This window comes from Lycorma delicatula, chromosome 3, assembly GCF_047948215.1.
Source record: "Lycorma delicatula isolate Av1 chromosome 3, ASM4794821v1, whole genome shotgun sequence".
Taxonomy (NCBI): Eukaryota; Metazoa; Arthropoda; class Insecta; order Hemiptera; family Fulgoridae; genus Lycorma; species Lycorma delicatula.
The window spans coordinates 109,138,285-109,162,447 of NC_134457.1; the positions used below are offsets into that span (position 1 = coordinate 109,138,285).

Sequence of the window (24,163 nt, forward strand, 5' to 3'; positions counted from 1 at the left end):
AACACTTTGTGTTATGCAGCTGTCCGAATGTATAGTGACGTTTAATTAAAAAGCGTACTCAGTCCCAGTTTTTAATCATATTCCAGTTTCCATTGTTGAATCATCCTTTATAAGAAATGGAATTGTCAATTTTCAAAATACCCACACTTGAGCAGCAGAAGATCCACATGAATGCCACAACATATTTCCAATGTTCCAACTCAAGGCATGCCTTGAGCTTATAAAATATGATATGAAATGTTTTGTAGCATACAAAAACTCTCAAACCTGACTGGGATTCAAGCTATCCTTGTATTTGTAAGGAGAGAGTTCTTCTCTTAAAAAGTCAAATTTGGCTTGTGAGTGGGACACTGACAGTGTTCAAAATATATTTTAATGATTCTTTTTTTCAGACATTTTTATATTTATTTCAGTATTTAGAGTTAGTAACTAGGAGTTTAGTAACAAAGTAATAAGTGAGATATTATACAGCATCATTCCAAATAGAAATCTTATTTATTGTAATAATTTTGGTAGTATGTAAGCATATAATAATAATAATGACATAATGTAATCATAACTATGTGCAGTAAAAATGACAATCCATTCTCTGTATTACCTCTCTCTAGCATAATAAACAAAACCATTGCTGCCCCTTCATCTGATTTAACAGCTTACTTAACAAGCGATAAGACTGAGTTAATCTGTGTAATTATTAAAATAATATTAATTATATGGGTTTTTGGTATTTTAGAGTTACATTTTATCAAGCTAAACCATTTGTCTTATCAGGTTAAAAAATGTTATTATCATAATCATAACCAGAAGCAGCAAGAAGCCTGTCAATTTCAGATAATGTTGTAGATAACCTATCTTTTACACTGATTGGTGTATCACCATCTATATCAGGATCAGCACACTGACGTAACAAAGAAGCAAGTTGTGGAGGTGTGTGCTGTGACATTAATAATCCTGGTGTTATTAATTTACTTGAAATCTTCCAACCAAGGAAAATTTTTTCACATATGACCTGAAACATTTTCCCAATGTAATTTACATTATTATTAACTTATTCATAATTTCAGAGAATTATATTAATGTTTTTCAGCATTCCTAAAAGATAATAGTTGTAAATGGAGAAATGACGACTACTAGAAATTGACATCTCTTTATAAAATATTAATCATATCTAATTTTATTTCATAAAGAGTGTTTAGTGGAACAGCTTATCTTATTAAACAGTACAATCCTAATATAAATATTACATCCAGACATGATTATTGTAAACTAAAAACATAAATCTGTTCAATTATCATTAAACACAATCTCAACTGTACTAGAAAATTTCCACAAAATGCTGTTGTTCTCAAAATTCTTGACTGAAATGATAAATTATATTTTTTAGCCTTTCATGCAAATTTCATATTCTTAGAACTAAGAAAAGTACCAAGAAAAGTAAATTCTTGATCAACAGCACACAAATGCTGCTACATGCCTTGAAGTTAAAGTATCATGGAAAGTAATATTTTAATCCACTCATGCAGAACTTAATCAAAATACAGATAAAACAAAACTGGAATAAGACATCATTGTCTTAGCCCAAAATTCGCAAATTTTAGCTACACATTTGGCAAAATCCACATCTACGTATTTATTGTTATTATTATTATTTTCACATTAAATGTTTAGTGACATTTAATAGTCACTGTACAACATGATGAGGGATTCTTTATACAGTATCAACACATAGATTATATTAGACGATATTTGCTATTATTATTTTAAAAAGTTAATATGTATAATTATCAATCACTATTCAAAAGAAAATAGTTCAGCTAATTACACAATAGTTCAAAATTACATAAGAATTTTTTTGTTAAATCTATTTCTTCACAAAATGTTACTCAACAGTGCAAAAAATGTATATTTTTGAAGATGGACAATAATTTCCATTCGCATTTAATTAATAATTTTGTTGACTTTTCATGGTGAATTCTTCGCAAACGTAACAAAAAATACTAACTGAAATATTACAGAAATACTTAATTATAAGAATAATTTTGAATTTATAAATACTTAATTACTTAAAATAATTCATAAAATTGTTTCACCATGGAGTGCAATGAAATGCACACACATACACACACAACTTAACAAATGAAACAATTTTTATAATGTGCATGTGATAAAACCACTACCACATCTAGAGTACACAGCAAATCATACCAAGAACTGAACTTGTACTGAAGAAAATATCACGTTGCATTACTAATTACTTGACTCACGCCATGTCTGGCTTGACGTGAAGTAACATCATTCGACTGTTATGTATCAAATATAGGTCTACAGCATGCATCACAATGCAAATTGGATGTGAAGCAAACATACAGATGTACTAACTTATTTGTATTGTTTGTTCCATGAATAAAAGAACAAATAAATTTAAGGGGTTATAACTTAAGAATGTTACATGATGGGTTGTTTTGAAATACATATTCAGGTTCAGCAAACAAAATACTATATAAAACACCTACTCTCTTTTCAGTTCCAAATTTTATGTTGACCAGGGTTTTTAATCAAGAATATGTCAATTGTGAATCAGCTATCCTTAGAAATTTCAATGTCAATTTTTTGCTTCAGTTCTCCAATCACAATAAAAAGATCATTCTGAATGCTTTTTATCATGAATTCAATCTTCCTTTAACTTTACAGAATATGTATGACTTTTTCATGCTTAATTTTTCCATAACTGCATCACCATACAGTTTACTAATTTCTACAGGGTATACTATTCTTGCACTTAAAAATTAGATCATGCCTAGAATAATACGTTTGATAAAATTTTCTATTTTGACATACTAAGACAATCAGGAAAAAATAGTAATCCATTAACAACCATGAAACATGGAACAACCAATGTAACAAGGTATTAAGGGACTTTACATCGTAGGTGCAGAAGTGCTACGATTTACCTTCATTCTTTAGTTTCTGAGTGGCTCTGAAAACATTCAGTTTCATTACTAGCAGTTGAATGAATTCATGTAAAATATCTACATTTAAGTGAGAAAAAACCAAGAAAAGTGAAATTTGAGTACCTGCAAATTATTATTTAAAACACCTTTGTCACACTTTCCAGAAATATAATTACACTTAGATTTACAATCAAATAGGTCACACTCATTATCAGCATGACATGGTGCATTATTAGCAACCATCATATCAGCAATCGATTTAGGTAATGTAACATCTAAATCAAGAAATTTTAATTTCCCACTCCTTGTTGATATACCAAAATGACTAGGTTTAATATCACAGAGACTGAACCCTCCTTTTACACTAAGATCTAATTCTGCTAACAGATCAAGAATCAGATTGGCTAAATGAACACGTGATGACCAGTTCTCTTTTCCTTCATTCTCAAACAAATTCTACGAACAGAAAAAATTAAATCTATTTAGCTACAAAATACAAAATATCACAGTGTTAACTTATGTGTTATCACAGTTAAACTTATAGATAAACAAAGTAACTCATTTTTTTAATTTAAGACAACCTCATTTCTTAATTATGTAATTTTTTAACAGTATTTTCTCATTCATATTCTAAACTGAGGAGAAAACATCATTTAGGAATAATAATTAGATTCATTACCTTTGGAAGACTATTGTAGACTTAAAGACTTATTAGAATCAATTAATGCCATCATTAGATCTTTTTCATACTCCCAGCAACTTTCCACCCTTTGCCTAATCAAAGATATTGTAGGATCAGACAATAGCATAGATTTATTTGAAATTTATCTGATTTACTTATTTTTCTATGGTTTGATATAAAATTTAAAAGAATATGACAAAAGAAAATAAAGGAGCAATGTATCACAAATTAAACAATGAGTTTAATTAGAAATAGAAACACTAAAAGTTAGGAAAAGGTAGTTAAAAAAAGACTGCAATGATATTGAGGATCTAGCAAAGAAAGGGCAGTTGGTATAATATGATGTACAGAAAGATGAAGAGCATTACATGAGAAATGAAAAGGGAATGGTAAAATGCTTCATGAGGAGAAAGATGGAAGGAATACAATGGAATCTATGTATATGATATGAGAGAAACCTGAGCAACTAAACATAGAAAAGGAACAGGAGGTAGCTCAAGTGGATAAAAGAAAATCAACGATATTAAAATGAGAAGTACAGGAAGAAATTAAGTAAACAAACAATAAACCATCAATTAGAGAAGATGAACTTTCCTTAAAATTTTATAAATGCTTAAAAGAAAAAGGAGTAGAAAAAGTATTGAACTAAGTCATAGAATATATAGTACGGGAGAATGGCCTGAAGACTTTGTGAAAACAGTAATAATACCAATTCTGAAGGAAACTGATAGCAGAAAACACACAGAACAATAAGTTTAATAGCTCATGTCGCTAAAATATTGTTAAGAGTCCTAAACTGGAGGTTGATAAGAATGCAGGAAAGGGAAATGAACCAGAGATGCCATTGGACTACTAAGGATGGCTGGAGAAAAGAAGAGGAATGACTTTTTGTCTCATAGATTTAAAGAAAGCATTTGATAGGGTCAATTGAGAGAAAATGATAAGCAATTCTTAAAGAGAAAAAAGTAGAATGGAAAGACAGAACACTAATTAAAGAATTACACGCAAGACAAATAGGAAAAATAAAAGTACATAAGAATATGACTGACTGGATAAGTCTAGAGGCCAATGTGTTAGGCAAGGATCTTACCTCTCACTGACACTGTTCAACATTTACATTGAAGATATGATAAGAAATACATTAAAGTAGGAAAAGTATGAGAGGATGAAAAATAAGATGCATAAATTTTGCTGATGATATGGTAATTCTGGCTGATGGCACACACACTTCAAAGATTGTCAACAGTCCTGGAAGAAGGAAGGAAAGAGTATGGAATGGAAATAAATATTGGAAAAACCAAAAAAACAACAAAGAGAATTTAAAGGTAAGGAAAGTTATAGAAGAATAAAAAAGAAAAAATTACAGATATTTGGGTAGTATAGTGACAGAGAACTGGAAGAGTGTAATGGAAATAAAAGATAGGATAGCAATGGAAAAGTAAGCCTTCAATATGAAGAAGGAATCGCTATGTAGTAAAAGGGGGAATTACTATGTAGTATAAATCTGGACTTAAGTTGAAGGAAGAGGTTAGCTAAATGTTATATATAGTGTCTTGTTGTATGAGAGGGAAATATGGATGAAAAGGAAGATTGAGATGGATGGAAGTGAGGCTTTTGAGATATGGATATGGAGATTGATGTAGAAAATGAATGAAGTGAGGAATGAGGAAGTAATGAATAGGATTAAAGAAGAAAAGTGCTTATGCAGAAAGTATAAAAATAGAAGGAAACTGGGTAGAGGAAGTGGAATCTTGTCAATTGCATTGAAAGAATCAGTAGAACGAGAAAGGAATCGATGAAGGAAAAGGATAAAGTTAATAAGTGAGTGGAGTAAGGAAACTACAACAGGACGAAGGAGAAGGCTTGAGAGAGAAATGGATGAAGACAGCAGTGGCATAAGGGATCTGCTGTCAGGCAGAACACCAGTTGATGATTGATGTAAGAACTGGTCTGAAATGAGTGTGTTCTTCACCTTTTCAATTCATTAATATTAACAAAATGCTACAAACAGGAAATCATGATTATTTACAGATGATGGTGGGGTATTCAGAGAGAATAGCTATTACAAAGCTGCTAGATAATTAATTAATATTTATAATACAGAGTCTGAAAAGGATGTAATGAAGTTTAAGTATTAGAAAAATCAAGTAGATGATATTTACTCAAGAGATAAGATTTAAGAGAGAAACTCAATACAGTAAAAATGGTTTTAGGTGTAAATTTATCCAGATACACTATTGAAATTTGTTTATTCAATAAATTGAATAAACAAATTGATGTTTAGTAATTTTTCATGTAGTTGTATTTTGATTGCTAATTAAATCATGTTATGTAAGAAACAATGGCATGTTCCCCCCACCCAAAATAAATTAAGAAAAGACTGAATTTTATTTTACTGTTGGTAGAAATTCCAGCAATGACTCCTACTTGCTCATTAGAATTACTTACCAGTGGGCCACTTCCTTTTATCAAGAATTGAATTATATGCTTTTCTGGCATTTACCCCTTTTAATAGTTCAGGATGCTTCCTTTTGAAAGTTCAATTAGAATTCCTGACATGAGCTACATAATGTAAAATGATGTACCATTATCTGAATAAAGTAATTATTTATTTACAAACAAAAAAAAACAATGAGGCTAAAGATTAAAGTTGCTTCTCATTAATAAATTTTATTTTTTTATTTTACACACTCATGATATATTTAGAAAAATAATTTCATGTGATTAAAATTAATGTAATTACAACTATTAAAGGTATTTTTTTTTTAATTCAAATAGAAGTTCTTCCCCTATTATAGAATAGATTACTGTGTTTTACAACTGTAGATGAATTTTAGTAAAAGATTTCAGAAGCTAAGAAGCAAAGGTAAAAACCTAAAAAAATTTTGTATAAAATAGATTTCTTTTTAGATTTTCAGATTTAGGGTTCCTGATGGATAAAACATTAGATTTAGTTTTAGATTTAATATCCACTTAACATTAGATTTAATATCCAGAGCCACACCAGGCAATTCGGTTTGTAGAAAAACAAAATTATAAAAGGCTTTATTTAATACAATTTATTTACTTACTTTTTGGAAAGGAAAAAACAAAAATTAGGTAGAATTTTCATTTGGTGTTTAATGCTCCAACAAAAGCAATATCAACAGAATCCTTGCAATGAAGAGCAATAAAAAACCTATTTTTTTCTTAATTCAAATCTCACCTAAGAAAACATTTTCATTTTAATGGTATTGAACACCTCCTCTATGAATCATGAGACCTTGCCGTTGGTGAGGGGGCTTGAGTGCTCAGTGATACAGAGTAGCTGGACCGAAGGTGCAACCATATCGGAGAGGTATCTGTTGAGAGCCAGACTAAGGAATGATTCCTGAAAGAGGGCAGCAGCTGTTTCAGTAGTTATTAGGGGCGTGAGTCAGGACAACTTAAACGGCCAAATCAACATCACTCAGTCCTCTGAGTACTGCGCAGCTGAAAGCAATGGAAAACTACAGCTGCTTTTTTTTTCCAAGAAAATGTGGCTCTCTGCATTTTCTTATAGCAATGATGGAGGCGCCTTCCTTGGTAAAATATTCCGGAGGTAAACTAGTCTCCCGTTCGGATCTCCGGGTGGGGACTACTAAGGAAGGGGTCACCAGAAAATTAAAAAATAACATTCTACGAATCGGAGCATGGAATGTTAGAAGTTTTAAAAAGGTTGGTAGGCTAGAAAATTTAAAAAGGGAAATGGATAGGATAAATGTAGGTGTAATAGGAATTAGTGAGGTTCAGTGGGAAGAGGAAGGCGACTTTTGGTCAGGTGATTTTAGAATAATTAACTCAGCTTCAAATAATGGGAAGGCAGGAGTAGGTTTCATAATGAACAAGAAGATAGGGAAGAGAGTAGAGTATTTCAAAACGCATAGCGATAGAATCATTGTAATAAGGATAAAATAAAAACCTAAACCGACAACGATTGTTAACGTCGTCTATATGCCTACAAGCGCCCATGATGATGATGAGGTAGAGTGTGTATACGAAGAGATTGATGAAGCAATTAAACACGTAAAAGGAGATAAAAATTTAATTAAAGTTAGAGATTGGAATGCAAGCATTGAAAAAGGTAAAGAAGGAAATAATATAGTGGGTGATTAAGGGCTGGGAAAAAGGAATGAAAGATGGTACACAGACTTATAGAGTTTTGCACAAAGTATAATTTAGTAATTGCCAACACCCAATTTAAAAATCATAATAGAAGAATATACACTTGGAAAAAGCCAGGCGATACTGCAAGCTATCAGATAGATTATATCATGGTTAAGCAAAGATTTAGAAATCAACTCGTTGACTGCAAAACTTACCCTGGAGCAGACATTGATAGCGACCATAATTTGGTGATAATGAAGTGTAGATTGGGGTTTAAAAACCTGAAGAAAAGTGTCAGATGAATCGGTGGAATTTAGAGAGGCTTGAGGAAGAGGAGGTAAAGAATATATTTGAGAATATTGAGGACATCGCAAGAGGTCTGAGTAAAAAAGATAAGGTAGAAAATGCAGAAGAAGAATGGGAGAATGTTAAAAAGGAAATTCTTAAATCAGCAGAAGCGAACTTAGGCGGAACAAAGAGAACTGGTAGAAAACCTTGGATTTCAGACGATATATTGCAGCTGATGGATGAACGTAGAACTTTCTTTATAAGAATGCTAGTGATGAAGTAAGTAAAAGGAACTATCGACAATTAAGAAATGCTATAAACAGGAAGTGCAAACTAGCGAAAGAAGAGTGGATTAAAGAAAAGTATTCAGACATGGAAAGAGAAATGAACATTGGTAAAATAGACGGAGCATACAGGAAAGTTAAGGAAAATTCTGGGGTACATAAATTAAAATCTAATAATGTGTTAAACAAAGATGGTACACCAATATATAATACGAAAGGTAAAGTCGATAGATGGGTGGAATATATTGCAGAGTTATACGGAGGAAATGAATTAGAAAATGGTGTTATAGAGGAAGAAGAGGAAGTTGAGGATGAAATGGGAGAAACAATACTGAGATCTGAATTTAAGAGAGCATTAAAAGATTTAAATGGCAGAAAGGCTCCTGGAATAGACGGAATACCTGTAGAATTATTGCGCAGTGCAGGTGAGGAAGCGATTGATAGATTATACAAACTGGTGTGTAAAATTTATGAGAAAGGGGAAGTTCCGTCAGACTTCAAAAAAAGTGTTATAGTCATGATACCAAAGAAAGCAGGGGCAGATGAATGTGAAGAAAACAGAACAATTAGTTTTGCATCAAAAATCTTAACTAGAATTCTATACACAGAAGAATTGAGAGGAGAGTGGAAGAAGTGTTAGGAGAAGACCAATTTGGTTTCAGGAAAAGTATAGGGACAAGGGAAGCAATTTTAGGCCTCAGATTAATAGCAGAAGGAAGATTAAAGAAAAACAAACCAACATACTTGGCGTTTATAGACCTAGAAAAGGCATTCGATAACGTAGACTGGAATAAAATGTTCAGCATTTTAAAAAAATTAGGGTTCAAATACAGAGATAGAAAAACAATTGCTAACATGTACAGGAACCAAACAGCAGCAGTAATAATTGAAGAACATAAGAAAGAAGCCGTAATAAGAAAGGGAGTCCGACAAGGATGTTCCCTATCCCCGTTACTTTTTAATCTTTACATGGAACTAGCAGTTAATGATGTTAAAGAACAATTTAGATTCAGAGTAACAGTACAAGGTACAGTATGATTTGCTGATGATATAGTAATTCTAGCCGAGAGTAAAAAGGATTTAGAAGAAACAATGAATGGCATAGATGAAGTCCTACGCAAGAACTATCGCATAAAATAAACAAGAACAAAACAAAAGTAATGAAATGTATTAGAAATATCAAAGATGGACCACTGAATGTGAAAATAGGAGGAGAAAAGATTATGGAGGTAGAAGAATTTTGTTATTTGGGAAGTAGAATTACTAAAGATGGACGAAGCAGGAGTGATATAAAATGCCGAATAGTACAAGCGAAATGAGCCTTCAGTCAGAAATATAATTTGTTTACATCAAAAATTTATTTAAATGTCAGGAAAAAATTTTTGAAAATATATGTTTGGAGTGTCGCTTTATATGGAAGTGAAGCTTGGACAATAAGAGTATCTGAGAAGAAAAGATTAGAAGCTTTTGAAATGTGGTGCTATAGGAGAATGTTAAAAATCAGATGGGTGGATAAAGTGACAAATGAAGAGGTATTGCGGCAAATAGATGAAGAAAGAAGCATTTGGAAAAATATAGTTAAAAGAAGAGCCTTATACTAATACTTATACTTATAGGCCACATACTAAGGCATCCTGGAATAGTCGCTTTAATATTGGAAGGGCAGGTAGAAGGAAAAAATTGTGTAGGCAGGCCACGTTTGGAATATGTAAAACAAATTGTTAGGGATGAACGATGTAAGGGGTATACTGAAATGAAACGACTAGCACTAGATAGGGAATCTTGGAGAGCTGCATCAAACCAGTCAAATGACTGAAGACAAAAAAAAAAGGTATTGAACATTAACTTATTTCTTTATTACAGAAGATATTTTGTTGATATAATCATTCTTGTTTAAAAATGATTCACTGTAAACTTGTGATCACAAAGTCCCATAGTGCAAAATCGCACCTCTAAATTATTTAAAATCTTTCTTAACTACATGGTACTAGAATTGTTTAATTATTTAGATTAACCAATGACCACATTGGGCTAAACCCATTCAGTTCCAATATACACCATAATAAGAAGTTACTGTATTTATTTTAAAATTTAGCAAACACTAACATAATTATATCAACAGTGTACTAACATTACTTGTACCTCCTTCCATTGCAGGTTTTAAATATTCTACAGCAAAATATTGCCCACATGATCCTAATACCTTTGGAAACACATCCTTATCAACAAAAACTGTAGCTAGAAGATATTCGTTATCTTGTAATAAATGCCAAAGATCACGTACTTCAGCTTTTCTTTGTTCACTGCCTTGTTTTGCTTTATCACCACTGATAAATCTTGCAAAACGTCTTGACTGATGAAGTGATATTGATAAATTTAACCTAAAATTAAATAAATTTTTAAGCTTTATCATAATCATTTGTAATTCTATAGCAATTAAAATTTTCTATCCATTATACAAATGTAATTTGATAACATGCGATCAAAAACATTAGAAAGCCCAAACACTGTACACAAAAACAAGAACAATACAAAATCCAAAATCAAACCAAAGCAAATCAACTACATTTCCACACACAATATAAACTCACTCGTGCAGACTGGTAAATTTAAAAATAATAACTGACCTGTCTCAAGAATATATGCTCTATAAAGGTATATCTGGGAAGAGAGTGATGAAAAGTGTCCTGCAGTTTGGAACAAGCTTTTTGGTCAGCCTCAAAATAAAAAACTCCATACAAGAATTAAAGTAAAAATCCCCGTGAATTTTAACACTCTCTCTCAAAGCATCTAATAAAATTTACAACATAATAAATACCCACTAATAATAAAAACAAAAGTTCAAAAGACCGTAAAGAAACAGAAAAGTTCAGGGAGACCTACTCGACCTGACCACAAATAACAAATCCCAAAAATCATGTTAAACAACTAATTGGAGACTTCAACACTCAACTAGGCAGAGAAAGATGATATTGCGACATCATCGGAAAATGGTCTGCTAAAAAGAGAACAAATTAAAAGAACAAGAGATTCATCAATCTCTGTAGAAACCACAACCTAATCTCAAAATCTACACATTTCAGAAGGGAGACCTCAAAACCTGGAAACACCCACTATAATAAAGGAGAATGGCAACTGGATCATGTCTTCATAGACAAACACCACAAAGAGATCTACAACATAAAAATCGTCTGAAAAGTAGACGCAGACTCAGATCACTATGTAAACAAAATGAAGCCCCTAAAATTAAAGAAAAATAGATCCTAACCAATCAAGAATGAAAATTACCAAAAAATAACAATCATGGATAAACTTGAAGACTTAGTCAACAACCGTAACAAATCACAGAAGAATTGGCCCTAATAAAACCCCATAAAAAGCATTAATGGTGGATCAGCAAATGCGACAAAACAGCAGAGAAGAGACATCAAGCATGGCTATTACACCAATCCCAAAAATCAAAATCATCTTCCAAAATCTAGTAAAACAAAGAAAAGAAACCACCCAAACCCTAACGAAAATAAAAAGATAACACCATTAAGACACACTGAAATCAATAGAAAAACTCAACAAAATGCAGTCAAGAGACTACCACAAAATCTTCAAAAATATGAATCCCCAACCCTACTAATGAAGGATGAAAATCATAATCTGGCTCTTAAAAATAAAGTCAATGCAGAAATAATAGCTACATAATACAACAAACTCCTACATTGCAAAGAAATGTCAGAACTCCTAAACTTCTGACACCAGCACCCCAATAATAACATCAACCCACCCACAATTAAAGAAGTCTACCAGGTGCTGGGTGAGATGAAGAATTACAAAGCGGTGGGAAAAGATCAGACCTTTGTAGAGATCTGGAAAACATGCTGGGAGACCAGAAAAAATTTCGCTTCATCAACAGCTTGTCAACATCTGGGTCAGATGAACTACCAGAACACAGGACAACAGCCCTCATCCACCCGCTATACAAAAAACGGACAAAACAGACCCTAATAACTACAGGGGTATCTCACTCCTGGACACAATGTACAGAATTCTTTCAAGTATCATCCTCAACAGGATCGGTTTGCAACTCTAGAAAGAATTTTGAGAATACTAGCAGGTTTCAGACCCTGGAGGAGCTGTCCAGACCAGATCATGAGTTTCAAGCTAATAATGGATTAAAATAGAAAAAAAGTAGAAACATGCTGATAACGTTCATACACTTCAAGAAACATACAACTGCATCCACAGAGAATCCCTAATAAAAATTCTATGACACCTTGAACTACATCCCAAATTAACAGACATGATAAAACTGATATTCACAAAGACAAAAGTGAAATTCAGAGGCGAACTCTTGGAATCATTTGAGATCAAAACAGGACTGCACCAAGCCTATGACTCTCACTAATACTATTCAACTGTGCTCTGAAAATAGTAATGAGGGAATGGATCAAAATATGCCCCCAAAAATAAAAATAGGCCAAAAAATTAAAAAAAAACTGCCACGATTTTACTGACAACTTGGCACTGCTAGCAAACAACATCAACAAAGATAAAACACATAACTTCAAAACACTGCAAATAAAACTGACCTCAAATATCAATTGAAAAGACAAAGTTAAGCCCAAAAACCAACACAATTAAAAAAAGTAAACATAAACAAGTCAAAATTACATAGCTCGGAGAAATAATAACAAACTAAACAAAAATATTTATAATAAGATAAATAACTAGCTAAAGCACAAAAATTAATCTTGTATAATAGCAGTAAAAAAGTCTATTCATAAACACAAAAATAAGTCACTATGTCATATTTATAAAACTAGAAGCCAAATTGCAGCAGAAATACTCTTCCATCTGAAAGAACAATCAAAAACCAACAAACTACAGAAAACTGAAAGAAGAATTAGAAGAAACTACATCAACAAAAAGTACCAGAATGATGGGCTGTGGTGGATCGTGCCCAACAAAGTCTATACAGACAATTAGATGTCATCACTGATACTATGCATAAGAGGAGACTAGAATTCTTTGGACACACCATGAGGATGTAGAATTCGAGACTTATGAAACAGTTGGTACATCCTGACCCCATAGGGGAAGAAACCCTCCATGTGACAGTTTCAGTCACCATCCCACCCCCTCCATACCTAACCCTTATGGGCTTTACCAGAGGTCATCTTCAGTACCTCAGCAATGACATCTGTCAGTCAGGATGCCAATGATGCAAATGCCACAAGCAACATTCCCATAAGTGTATTACTAACATAAACTACAAACAGAACTCTATTAAAAGAAGTCCTGGTTTCTATCTTACAATATATGATACCTGTTAGGATAATCTGACATCACCTATGTTTGTAAGCTTTTTTATTAAGCACAGTTCAGTTTTATTGGTAATGAATGTTGTTGTTGTTTAATGTATTTATGAGTTTAAATATTACTTTCGATAATTCATAGCATTAAGACATCTTATCTGTAACAAAAAATAGCGCTGTACCACTTTATGTACGATAGGTAACAATCAACATTCCTAACTATTTACATTACTTACTTCTTTGACATATTTATACTAATACTATATTTTTAATTTATCTGACATGGCTTGAATATTTGAAATATTTCTGTTAAAAAGAATAATGGTATTACATTCTCTTAAGTCTAGAAAATTCTGCCTACGGTGTGACAATAATGTAAGGTCATGTCAAGGTATTGTACCAACAGATGCTATAGTATAATGCTGAATACAAAGGTTTACCATTCCAAAGTTAAAGTTCTTTTACACTTTTCAAGATTAATGTTAGATCCCTTTTCTCTTGAACATTTGACATTATTGAAGTAGTGTGAATGATTTCACATTAACAAACAATGAAAGGCTACTGATATGGCTACATGTAATTACTCATGAAATTTTTTATATAATTAATTGTTTCATTATAATTAAAAATATATTACTGATTGATATTTGTAAATTTCAGAAGTAAAACAAAATATACAGTGTATAATGTATGCAAATTTAATTGTCGATTTTAACAAGTACTAAACAAATTTTTAAAGTGCAATCATCAAAGACATACCAAAGACATGGTGTCATTAAATAATATTACTGCAAACATACAATTCAAAAAATTCATTTAATTGTCAGTCTTATATTGAATTAGAAAGTTCAATAATTTTATGCATGAAAGTGGGTAAGAAATTTGTCTGTTCTATCTTAACAAGTAATGTTTGTTACATAGATGAAACTCCACTTTTTTTCTAAGATGACATACTAAAATAATAATAAATTGCAAAAAATGTGAGAAAAGCAAAAGACATACTGGCCTATACAAACCACTCACAGTTTCACAGTAGATGAATAGTGTTATACTGTGAACTATAACTGTAAGCTGAATTACAAAATAAATATAATAATAAAGTGAAAACAAAAATTATAATAATGAAAAATGAGTTTGTGGAAAGAATTACTGATTTCCCTATGAAAAAAATATATACCCAAGGTACTTCTACGTCCCATCTACACCTCTAACTTTAACAAACATAGTTGTAATAAGATTTCAACTTTTATTAATATTTCTTATAAATATTATTACTGTAATTAACCATACCCATGCCCAAAAGATGATAATACAAAGGCCACCAATACAATTAATAAATCTATTCTAATTAATTAATCACCAATAATATTTAATTATATCCTTTACTTTTTCTGATACTTAAACAAAAAAAAACAATTACTCTTCGTAACTCACAAAACATACTAGCCTATTTCAAAATTATAATTTGAAAATTTCATGGTGAATACAAACTTACTTCCTCTATAGGGAATAATGTACATATCTCAACACAAGGATACTTTTTTGCTTTAAACTAATTGACATTATCAGCCAGTCCCAACCGCTGATAAAAAGAGTGAAGATGTCAATTGTAGAGCTGAATATTATACTTATTTCAGAGGGATATCATACTGTAGTGCAGCAACATCTTTGGCAGTAAAGAAGACAACAGGAAGCTACTTCCTGTCTGTTTTTCCTTAGTAAGCCTGACATGGAGTGCCAGTTATTCTCAAAAATAACTGTCATTTTCAGGAATAACTTGTGTTTGATGTTAATACATTTCATTGCGGTACCTACAATACCTCACAAAAGATTTACGTTCTATTATAACATCACAGCATCTGTCTCATCAACATTCCTATTAATTGAAACCCACTCATTAAGGCAAAGAGGTATAATATAAGCATTCAGATTTATATTAAATATAATCGTACCCTTAACTTCCAAACCTGAACTTAGGTGACGAATCTTTATCAAAATATTCAGAAATAATCCAAATCAACAGATTATCTTAATCACAGACAATTTCTAACTGAACAAACATCATGAACTAATTATTAAGCAACTTCCAACCTACCTTTACCCAGGTCCTGTAATAGGGTTAAAACTTTATTCATAAAGTAGCTTTACCTTGTACTAACATGGCTTTGTATCATTTTTTCAAATTCAGATTCTGTAGGAAAATTCTTATCATCCAGTTTCTCTAACCACTGTGAATCATCCTGTCGAGCCATTTTAAAAACTAATTTTGTTTTATCAACATGAACTGCAGAGAACACAACTTCTTTACCAGCATGAAATGACTGACATGATAAAGAATGAATAGTTGAACCGATGCATAAAGGCATACACAGATCGCCAGAAACTTCATTTTGTGTATACTGACTGCACTGCAAGTAACGCATAAAATTACAACAAAGCAATCCTTAACAAAAAAATAAAAGGTAATAATTTGTTCTGAACTTTAAAAATTAACACAATGTATAAAAATAAATAACATATTCTTCAAAACTTACATATTATTTGTAATCATCAGTTTTAAGCAATCTATATTTTTCTCCTTTTAATGTTAAGGTGATGAGCCTGATGAACAATTTTAGTACAGCTGATGGAGCTAATTAAAGTACAAAGTTTATTGCATACTAAATTATTACACACAACATAATATGTTTTTTTTATAGCACAGACTGGTGTTATCATTAGACACTAGATGGCAGCATCAATCAGATACTCCTAAAAAGTTCACTTGGTACTGCTTACAGGTAATTTAAATAATCTATAAGAACCAGTTTCTTAAATGTGAATTTAGCTTATTGGCATTTATGTTTTTACATCATTTATTCTTAAGATGCTACTCCTGAGAAAATTAAGAAAAATTTACAAGAGAATACAGTTCCTGCCTACAGCACTAAGTATTATAAGTCTGTTTTGTTATATATTAAAATTTTACTTCAATTCGATAATGTTACAGTATAATCTTAGTTTTGATTTATTTACTTTTTACATTAATATATATTTCATTTTATTACTTCCTACATATCTTAATTAATGTAAGAATGAAATACAAGTATACATCTTCACACAGTATACAATGAATGTTTTAAAGCTACAATTCACAGATACCTTGATTAACCAATCTCCATTTTACTTTATAGAACAACTAAATTACTACGATTGCAATTAATAAAAGAAGTAGCATCCATGATGGTTAGAATTGAAGATTAAAAAATCTAATAAATTTTCATGACATACCATGTCACAAATATGTATATTAATGGTTTTTTTTTTTTTTACTTACAAAAGAGTGTGTAACAAAATCTAATTGAAATTCCCTTATAATTCCAGTTATTTGTAACTGAATAACTAAAAAAATGTAATTAACTATGAAAATTACAATATTTTGGGTAGCAAAATAAAACTGAAAAGTAGTTAATAATAATGTGTTTACGTAATTTTTTTTTTTTTTGAGGCCACGTTGGACCACTTTAGTATATTTCAGTTCCTCTTGATTTTCTGTATTAGTCTGTCCTTTCGATTTTCCAGTATTTCTTCATTCTATCAGATCGTTGCTTCCTACCTCGTCTGTGACCTCCACTATTTTACGCCTTTCTAATTTTTTAATGTTGAATCTATTGTCTTGAAGTGCATAGTTAATTTTCATTTTATCACAGACGTCCTCAACCCTCAAGCCAATTTCTTGAAGATCTCTTTGGATTTCTCCAACATATTTTCCACAGGTTTTTTTATTAATATTCCTTGTGACCAGTTGTTTTAGAATTCAGTTCTCAGGCATTCTTAATATGTGGAAAAAATGGGAAATCCTTTGTTTTTCATTGTACTGAGAATCGGGTCAACTTGTTTGTAGACTGTTTCATTTGTGGCAATTTGCTAGACTCTGTCCTTTTGATAACTTTTATTTAAACAAGTTCTGATAATTTGCCTTTCTGTTTTAAGTAATCGGCCTGTTTTACTTTCATTCTTAATCTGAAAGATAGTCTCACAAGCATAAAGCGCCACTGGAAGAACTACTGTGTTATAATGGTGAATTTTGGATTTTACTGAGAGACATTTTTTCTTGTATGTTTGCCAAGTTAGACTTAGTGCTATTTTAATTTTAGTTATTCTGTTTTGCCGTGTTTGTTTTTCCTTCAATCTGCAGTGATTGATTTCACATAAGTATTTAAATTGTTCAACTATTTTTATTTCTTTATCATTAACTTTGTTTTTGATTATATATTGGGAATCCATGGCCATTATTGCTGTCTTTTCATAAGAAATTTTCAGGTCAATCCTTTGGAAAATTTTTTCTAGGCTGGTGATTTGTTTTTTAATCTCTTCCATATATAGTGTTAGTAGGGCCAAATCATCATCAAATACTAATATATTACTTTTTATTGAATTTTTACCTGTTCCTATTATTGTTTTAACAGGATTTTCCTTTTGCCAAATTTTAATTATGTAGTCCATTGTAATACTGAATAGCAGTGGGGTAAGTCCTGTCTCAATCCAGTCTTTATCGGGAAAGGTTCAGACATCTCTCCTCTAAATTTAAACTTGGACTGTGTGTTTGTTAATGTTAATTCTATAATTTTCACCAATTTTGGGTAAAGCCCATAATTTCGTAGGATATCTAGCAAAGTTGGTCTATGAATACAATCATATGCCTTTTTAAAATCAATGAAAGTTATAAATAATTGCTTGTTGTTTATTTTAAGTTTTCCATTATTAATTTTAATGTAAGAATCTGGTCAGAACAACTTCTATATGGCCTAAATCCACCTTGATATTCTCCCAATTAGTGCTCTAATGTATTTTTAACTTTGTTTAAAATTATTCTGGAGAGGATTTTATAGGTGCAGTTTAACAGCGTTATCCCCCTGTAGTTGTCTGGGTTTGTCTTATCTCCTTTTTTGAGTTAAACCAGTCATCCAGTGTTCTAGGAGTGTTTCTTCTTTCCATTTCCTATCAAACGTCTGTGTAATTCTACCAGTGTGTTTTGACTGGCATTTTTCCAAACCTCAGTAAACATTTGATCTTCACCACATCCTTTGTTTTTCAATTCTTTAATTGCTTGTGTTAATTCGAATTGTGTAGGATGGGGAATCAGCTTCTTACTGCTTAGAGAGAACTTTTTGATTGATTTCTACTAGGAGCAATTCTGCAGGTTCTTCACAATTATAAAGTTTTTGAATACTTCAGCCAGGATTTTAGTGTTTTCTTAACTACTGTGGGCACTTATCTTCTTTATCTTTTAGCATTAGTGAAGGGGGATCAAATTTTTGCAGATATTTACCAAATGTTTTGAAATAATCTCTCAATTTATTTTTATTAAAATTTTCTTCTATTTAAATTAACATGTCCTTGAAGAAATTTTGACTAGTATTTCTAGTTATTTTGTTTGTCAGTTTCCTTTGGAGGATTAAGTTATCATAGGATTCTTTTGTTTTCTGTGTCTGAAGGCTTATCCAGACTTGGTGTCTTTTCTCTACTGTGAGATCACATTCCCCATTCCACCACTGGTGCTTTTTCCTGGGATTTAACGGGGCTAGTTCTTCTGCTATTGATTTTAATTTTAAAACAAGGTCATTTAAATTTTGAGTGTTTTTTATTTCTTTTTTAGTTTTATTTAGATAAGTTTTGTTGTTAATTATGGTTGCCGGGTCGAATTTCCTTTTATTTTTGTTAGTCGATTCCTTCTTCTTAAGGGGTGTTAATTTTATTTTTATGTTCACAACACAGTGGCTGGAACCTGAGTCAGTTCCTCTCAGGACTTTGACATTGTGAATTTCTCTATGGAAATCCTTATCCATGAAGACATGGTGTATTTGCCATTCCCCTTTTTTATAAACAGGGTTTCCATGTTTTTAATTTGTGGGGTAACCTTTTAAAACAAGTGAATTTAGAGATAAGACCATTACTTCTACAAATATCAATTGTTTAGAGACCATTTTTATTAGTTCTTTGCTGTACTGGCCATTTACCTACGATGTCTCTAAATCTCTTTTACTTTCCAAGTTGGGCGTTGAAATCTCCAACTAAGATCTTTACTTGCTGCGGGGGGGGGGGGTACTTTTTTATTATTGTTTGATCCAAATGATCCCAAAATTTTTGTACTTTTTCTCATTCCCCTTTAATCCTGATTTTGTTGTTAGTTGGAGCATGCGCGTTGATGACTGTGTAAATTTTGTTCGCAGACTTAAAGGTCAAAGTGGCCAAATGGGGGTGACTGTGATTTAAATTCTATTATAAGAGTCTATAATTTTTAAATTTACTAGAAATCCACATCCAAAATGAGGAACGTAATTCCTCATAATTCTTTTTCCTGGCATTCCTTTGTACAGTCTGTATCCCTGGCTTTCTATTCGATTTTGATCAGCATTTCTTAGCTCTTGTAATGCCACGATTACAATTTTTTTCCTGTCACAGATATCTGTTAAAGAGTTTTTAATTTGCCTGTTGTTGCAATATAATTTATATTGTGTTGCAAAGTATGAAACCTTGACATATTTTAATTTACGTGGGTTTTGACTGGAGGTTTCCAGACACTCAGATTCGTCATTGTCTTTTGAGTGTTGCCCCACCGGATCCAAGTGGCAACTTTTCAGTGATGTCATTGCAGCAACTGACGATGGATTTTTTCCCAGAAGACCTTCCATATTAGACTGTCTAATGTGTCACCTTGGTTGTGGGAATGGATTACTGAGTTATAATCCCAGCTGTTAGCTGGAAAGGAATTTCAATTAAGTTCACTCAAGAGATTCTCCACGCTATCTCATCTCTCAAGCTATCCTGCCGAACCACGTGAAGGCTCGAATCTGAAACTAAGCAGAGGTTGTTGAGGGTGGAGGAAAGCTATTTCGGATTCCGGAATTATTTTCAGCTTACATACAATTATATAATAAAAACATTCTTTTTACAAAAAAATAAACATTACTGATAAACCAAACCACTGCTATATTTAACATATTTATTAAAATGAGACAAACAGTTTAGTTTTCAAACATTTTTTCACTTCTTTAGTTCATTAATTTCTTTTTCAAAAATCACAGCTGATTTTTATACTTGTACTTCTTTTACTCTTTACCTTTTTATCAGTCTTATTTTTCTGGGACTACTTATCCTTATAGTACTCTTTCTTATTGCACTGACACACTTTTTCTGAGAAGTACACAAATTTTCAGGATTTTGTAGTTTCCTGCCCTTTTATTGACACAATGTTATGTTAACACAACATTACATCCTGTATGTTATGTTAAAACAATCATGTCTATGTCACTTTGCTAAGATTCCTCACATTCCTGGTTTTTAAATAAAAATTAGATTCCATAATGGTATCAGAGACCTTGATTGTCAAAAGTATTAATGTAGCATTTGTAAGAATGACAGAATTCTAATTCTGCAGTATTACAGTTTTTGCAGAAAATGGCAGCACAAAAAATTATTTTCAGATTACAAAAGATTGGTACCAGGTTGGATCCCTACCAGCTTGTCTCTCTCAGAAAAGGTTCAGCAAGGCCTAGTATATTATTCACACTCACACTAACTACACTTTTTTTTTCAAAATACTAATACATTAAATACTTCCATAAAAGTTCCAGGGTTTTAATTAAAATTCCCTGAGATACTTTCCAGGAAGAAAAAATCCAAATCTTTCCGAAACTTTCAGATACTGAAAATCAGAATACTTTCAACCTCTCTTGTGACTGATACAGTCACTTTCTCAACTGCAAGGAGTCAATTTTTTGCCCATATCTAAATATTATCATTCATTCTAGTGACAAAGTAAAAAAAATATATATATATATGCATATATTAAAAAATGCTTCCACTACCTGCTTTTTCTTTTTATAGTTTCTGTTGAATACTTTTACAGAAATATCTCATTTTTTCATAACAGTTTTTATGCTAGATCAATTAAAAATTTTGGATAGGTATGTAACATATTTATCTTTCATCATTAAGAATATTCTGAAAATTATATGAATTATTCTGCTACTGAATTGGGGATGTTTTTGAACCATACTTAAATGTAATTATGAATTTTTTTTAAATTTTGGTTAAATTTATTGTCTCCTAGGCAAATAATTGTATTAAATTTTGATGTGTATTATATAATTATTGCTTTTTTTAAGGGGTTTTAATCTGTTATGGTTAATTTATAAAATTGATGTATTTGTTTTCTAAATTTGTAAATATATGTTTATTTTCCCTAATATCACCAACATTTTTTGCTATGTGTTTATTACATTTTCATGCTTATAAACAAAATATATTACAAGTCACAATCTGCAGGTTGAAGTCGCCTTATAAGTACGTTTAATAAATGTATCTACTCACCAGTTTTTTTACATGTCTCCATGGTTCAAAATTAGTACAAATAACGCGCCAGTGAAGTAATTTATATACGATAAATCCTATTATTATAAAAAATGTGAAGAGGGCGTATCGATGATTATAAAGAAGTCCTGGTATACGCCGTAACAAGGCCATTGTAAAAACATATTTAAATACTTGTCATAATTAATACTAATGTATTTTGTAAATGAATCTATAATTAGCACTTCATACCCTACTAAATTATATTAAAGGAATCGTTTTAAACAAAAACCAGGTAAAGTTAAGTAGAAACTTTACATTTTTACGATTGAAAATTTAATATCAACTACCATATCATATTTTTATTAGCTTAGTTATTTTGAGATGACAAAATAACATAACGCAAATAAGTGGTTAATATTTATAACCTATAACCCCGTAAACAATTATCAACTGTTCAATGAATTTAATTGAACCGTATTTTAAGACTGATGGAAGCAGTGTACTTCCGTTCACAATTATGAAAATATTATTCTTTATTATAACATATTACGTTTTATAACCATACATGGCCTATATAACACCAATTATAAGTGATTGCCGTAAATGGTCTTTAACATAAATGACAGTTGCCATAAATGCCAGGCTTAATAAAAACTCTCAAAGGAGAGGGAGAGAAAAGAAAAGGAGTGCAATTGCCTAGGTCGTCAAACAGCCTTCTTGGTTATGAAAACGTTATTGCTACCTAGCTTGGTTGGGGGGTAAGTAATCCCTTGTTGAACCATTGAGAGTCTGGGCAATAACATGCACATGTTACTTTTGGAGGGTGATTACACTGCAGATGGTGGTTGTGATCCAACTTTGTTTGTTAAGGATTCGTTTGTTTTAGGGAATAACAGGTTAGGTAAGAATTAAAATGGAGAAATCATAAGATGATTAAGATTTCCAGGAAATATAGAGTACCGTGAATGTATATGATGATTTCATCAATCTGATGCCATTGGAAGAATAAGTTAGAAAAATCAATTGGAAATGCAAATCCTTAGGCCAATCATATTTCAATGTGAAATATCCTTAGGATATATAAAGGACCAGACTGAATGGATGCGAAACACAACAGCGTGAAAGAAAATCGAGATTCAGTGATACTAGTAATTCCAGAACACATGTTTACACTGAGGTATTCTTTTTAAGAAAATCTAGAGCAAAACAGAAAAATTGGTATGCTAATGCTTTGGGTGTTCATCATCCGGCCGTGTAAGGTGTGGAAACATTTAGCTGCCTAGTTTGGCCCGGGAGAGGCCCCCTTTGCCAACGATGGCATAGGTGAATATAGACTAGCAAAAGAAAACTACATATACATTTCGAGGAATAGTGTGAATTTTTTCAGTATAGGTTTTCTACATTTTCAGGTAGTTGCTGTGATCAACTTGGTTTATAAAGGATTTAGACGAATAGGCATACATATATTTTCCAAGTTATTAATATTCTCATTATAATACGATTTGTTCAACTTTGCAAAATGAGCAGTTGTCTCACCTTTGACCTCATAAATTTGAAGTGAATCTTCATCCAGCCAGCCATTTCTTTAGGTTTGGGAACAGGCAGTAATCGCTGTAAGTCAATCCTGTGAATAAAGGCGCGTCTGGAAGCAGTTCGAAGCATTGGTCATGGAGTTTTGCAACAACAATCCACAAGCATTATAGTGCATTACAATAAGCACATTATAGTGCTGAAAGAGCACTTTCTTTTTGGCCAGATGTGAACGTTCAATCGATCTAATGAAGCCGTATTATTTCGCGGTGATGGTCTTGCCTCATTCTTTGTTGTCTATGAGTCACACGATGAAAATTTAAAAAGCAAAATCATAGCCATGACTTATCCTGCTGATGAAACCGTTTTTGAATTCTTTGGTGCACTCCTACTCCCATCCACTGTTTGGACTGCTGTTTTGGTGAATCTATTTTACATCTGTTGTTTTAAAACATTGAAAAAGCTCAACGGCATTGAGAATTTTTGTGACGTTTTGTCATTCCTAGCGGTTTTTGGGTGTCCTGATCGTTCATTACTTTGAACGGATTAACGACTACGTTTAAATTCACCAGTCCACTTTTCAATCGAAAATGAAATGGAAGATTCCTTTAAATTGGAATCTACCTCTGCATATCCGTCAGATTAAACCATTTAAAA

General features: G+C 31.7%; 1 protein-coding gene across 1 annotated transcript; it reads right to left on the bottom strand.

Annotated features, from left to right (window-relative positions):
* Positions 1-476: 476 nt before the first annotated feature.
* On the bottom strand, positions 477-22,433 carry aln (divergent protein kinase domain 1C). The gene is made up of 5 exons (XM_075360347.1): positions 21,995-22,433; positions 15,788-16,047; positions 10,462-10,711; positions 3,075-3,407; positions 477-1,009 (listed from the first exon to the last, which is right to left on the bottom strand). Exons 1-5 carry the CDS (start codon positions 22,145-22,147, stop codon positions 773-775), a joined length of 1,233 nt encoding a protein of 410 aa, XP_075216462.1. The 5' UTR covers positions 22,148-22,433; the 3' UTR covers positions 477-772.
* Between the last annotated feature and the right edge of the window lie 1,730 nt (positions 22,434-24,163).

Excerpts from the sequence above, each read along its gene's own strand:
- aln (XM_075360347.1), bottom strand. The coding sequence starts at position 22,147 with ATGGCCTTGTTACGGCGTATACCAGGACTTCTTTATAATCATCGATAC. Across the intron at positions 16,048-21,994 it reads GGAGACATGTAAAAAAACTG|TGCAGTCAGTATACACAAAA; the intron begins GTGAGTAGATAC and ends CGTTACTTGCAG. Across the intron at positions 1,010-3,074 it reads TTTTAAATAATAATTTGCAG|GTCATATGTGAAAAAATTTT; the intron begins GTACTCAAATTT and ends AAAATGTTTCAG.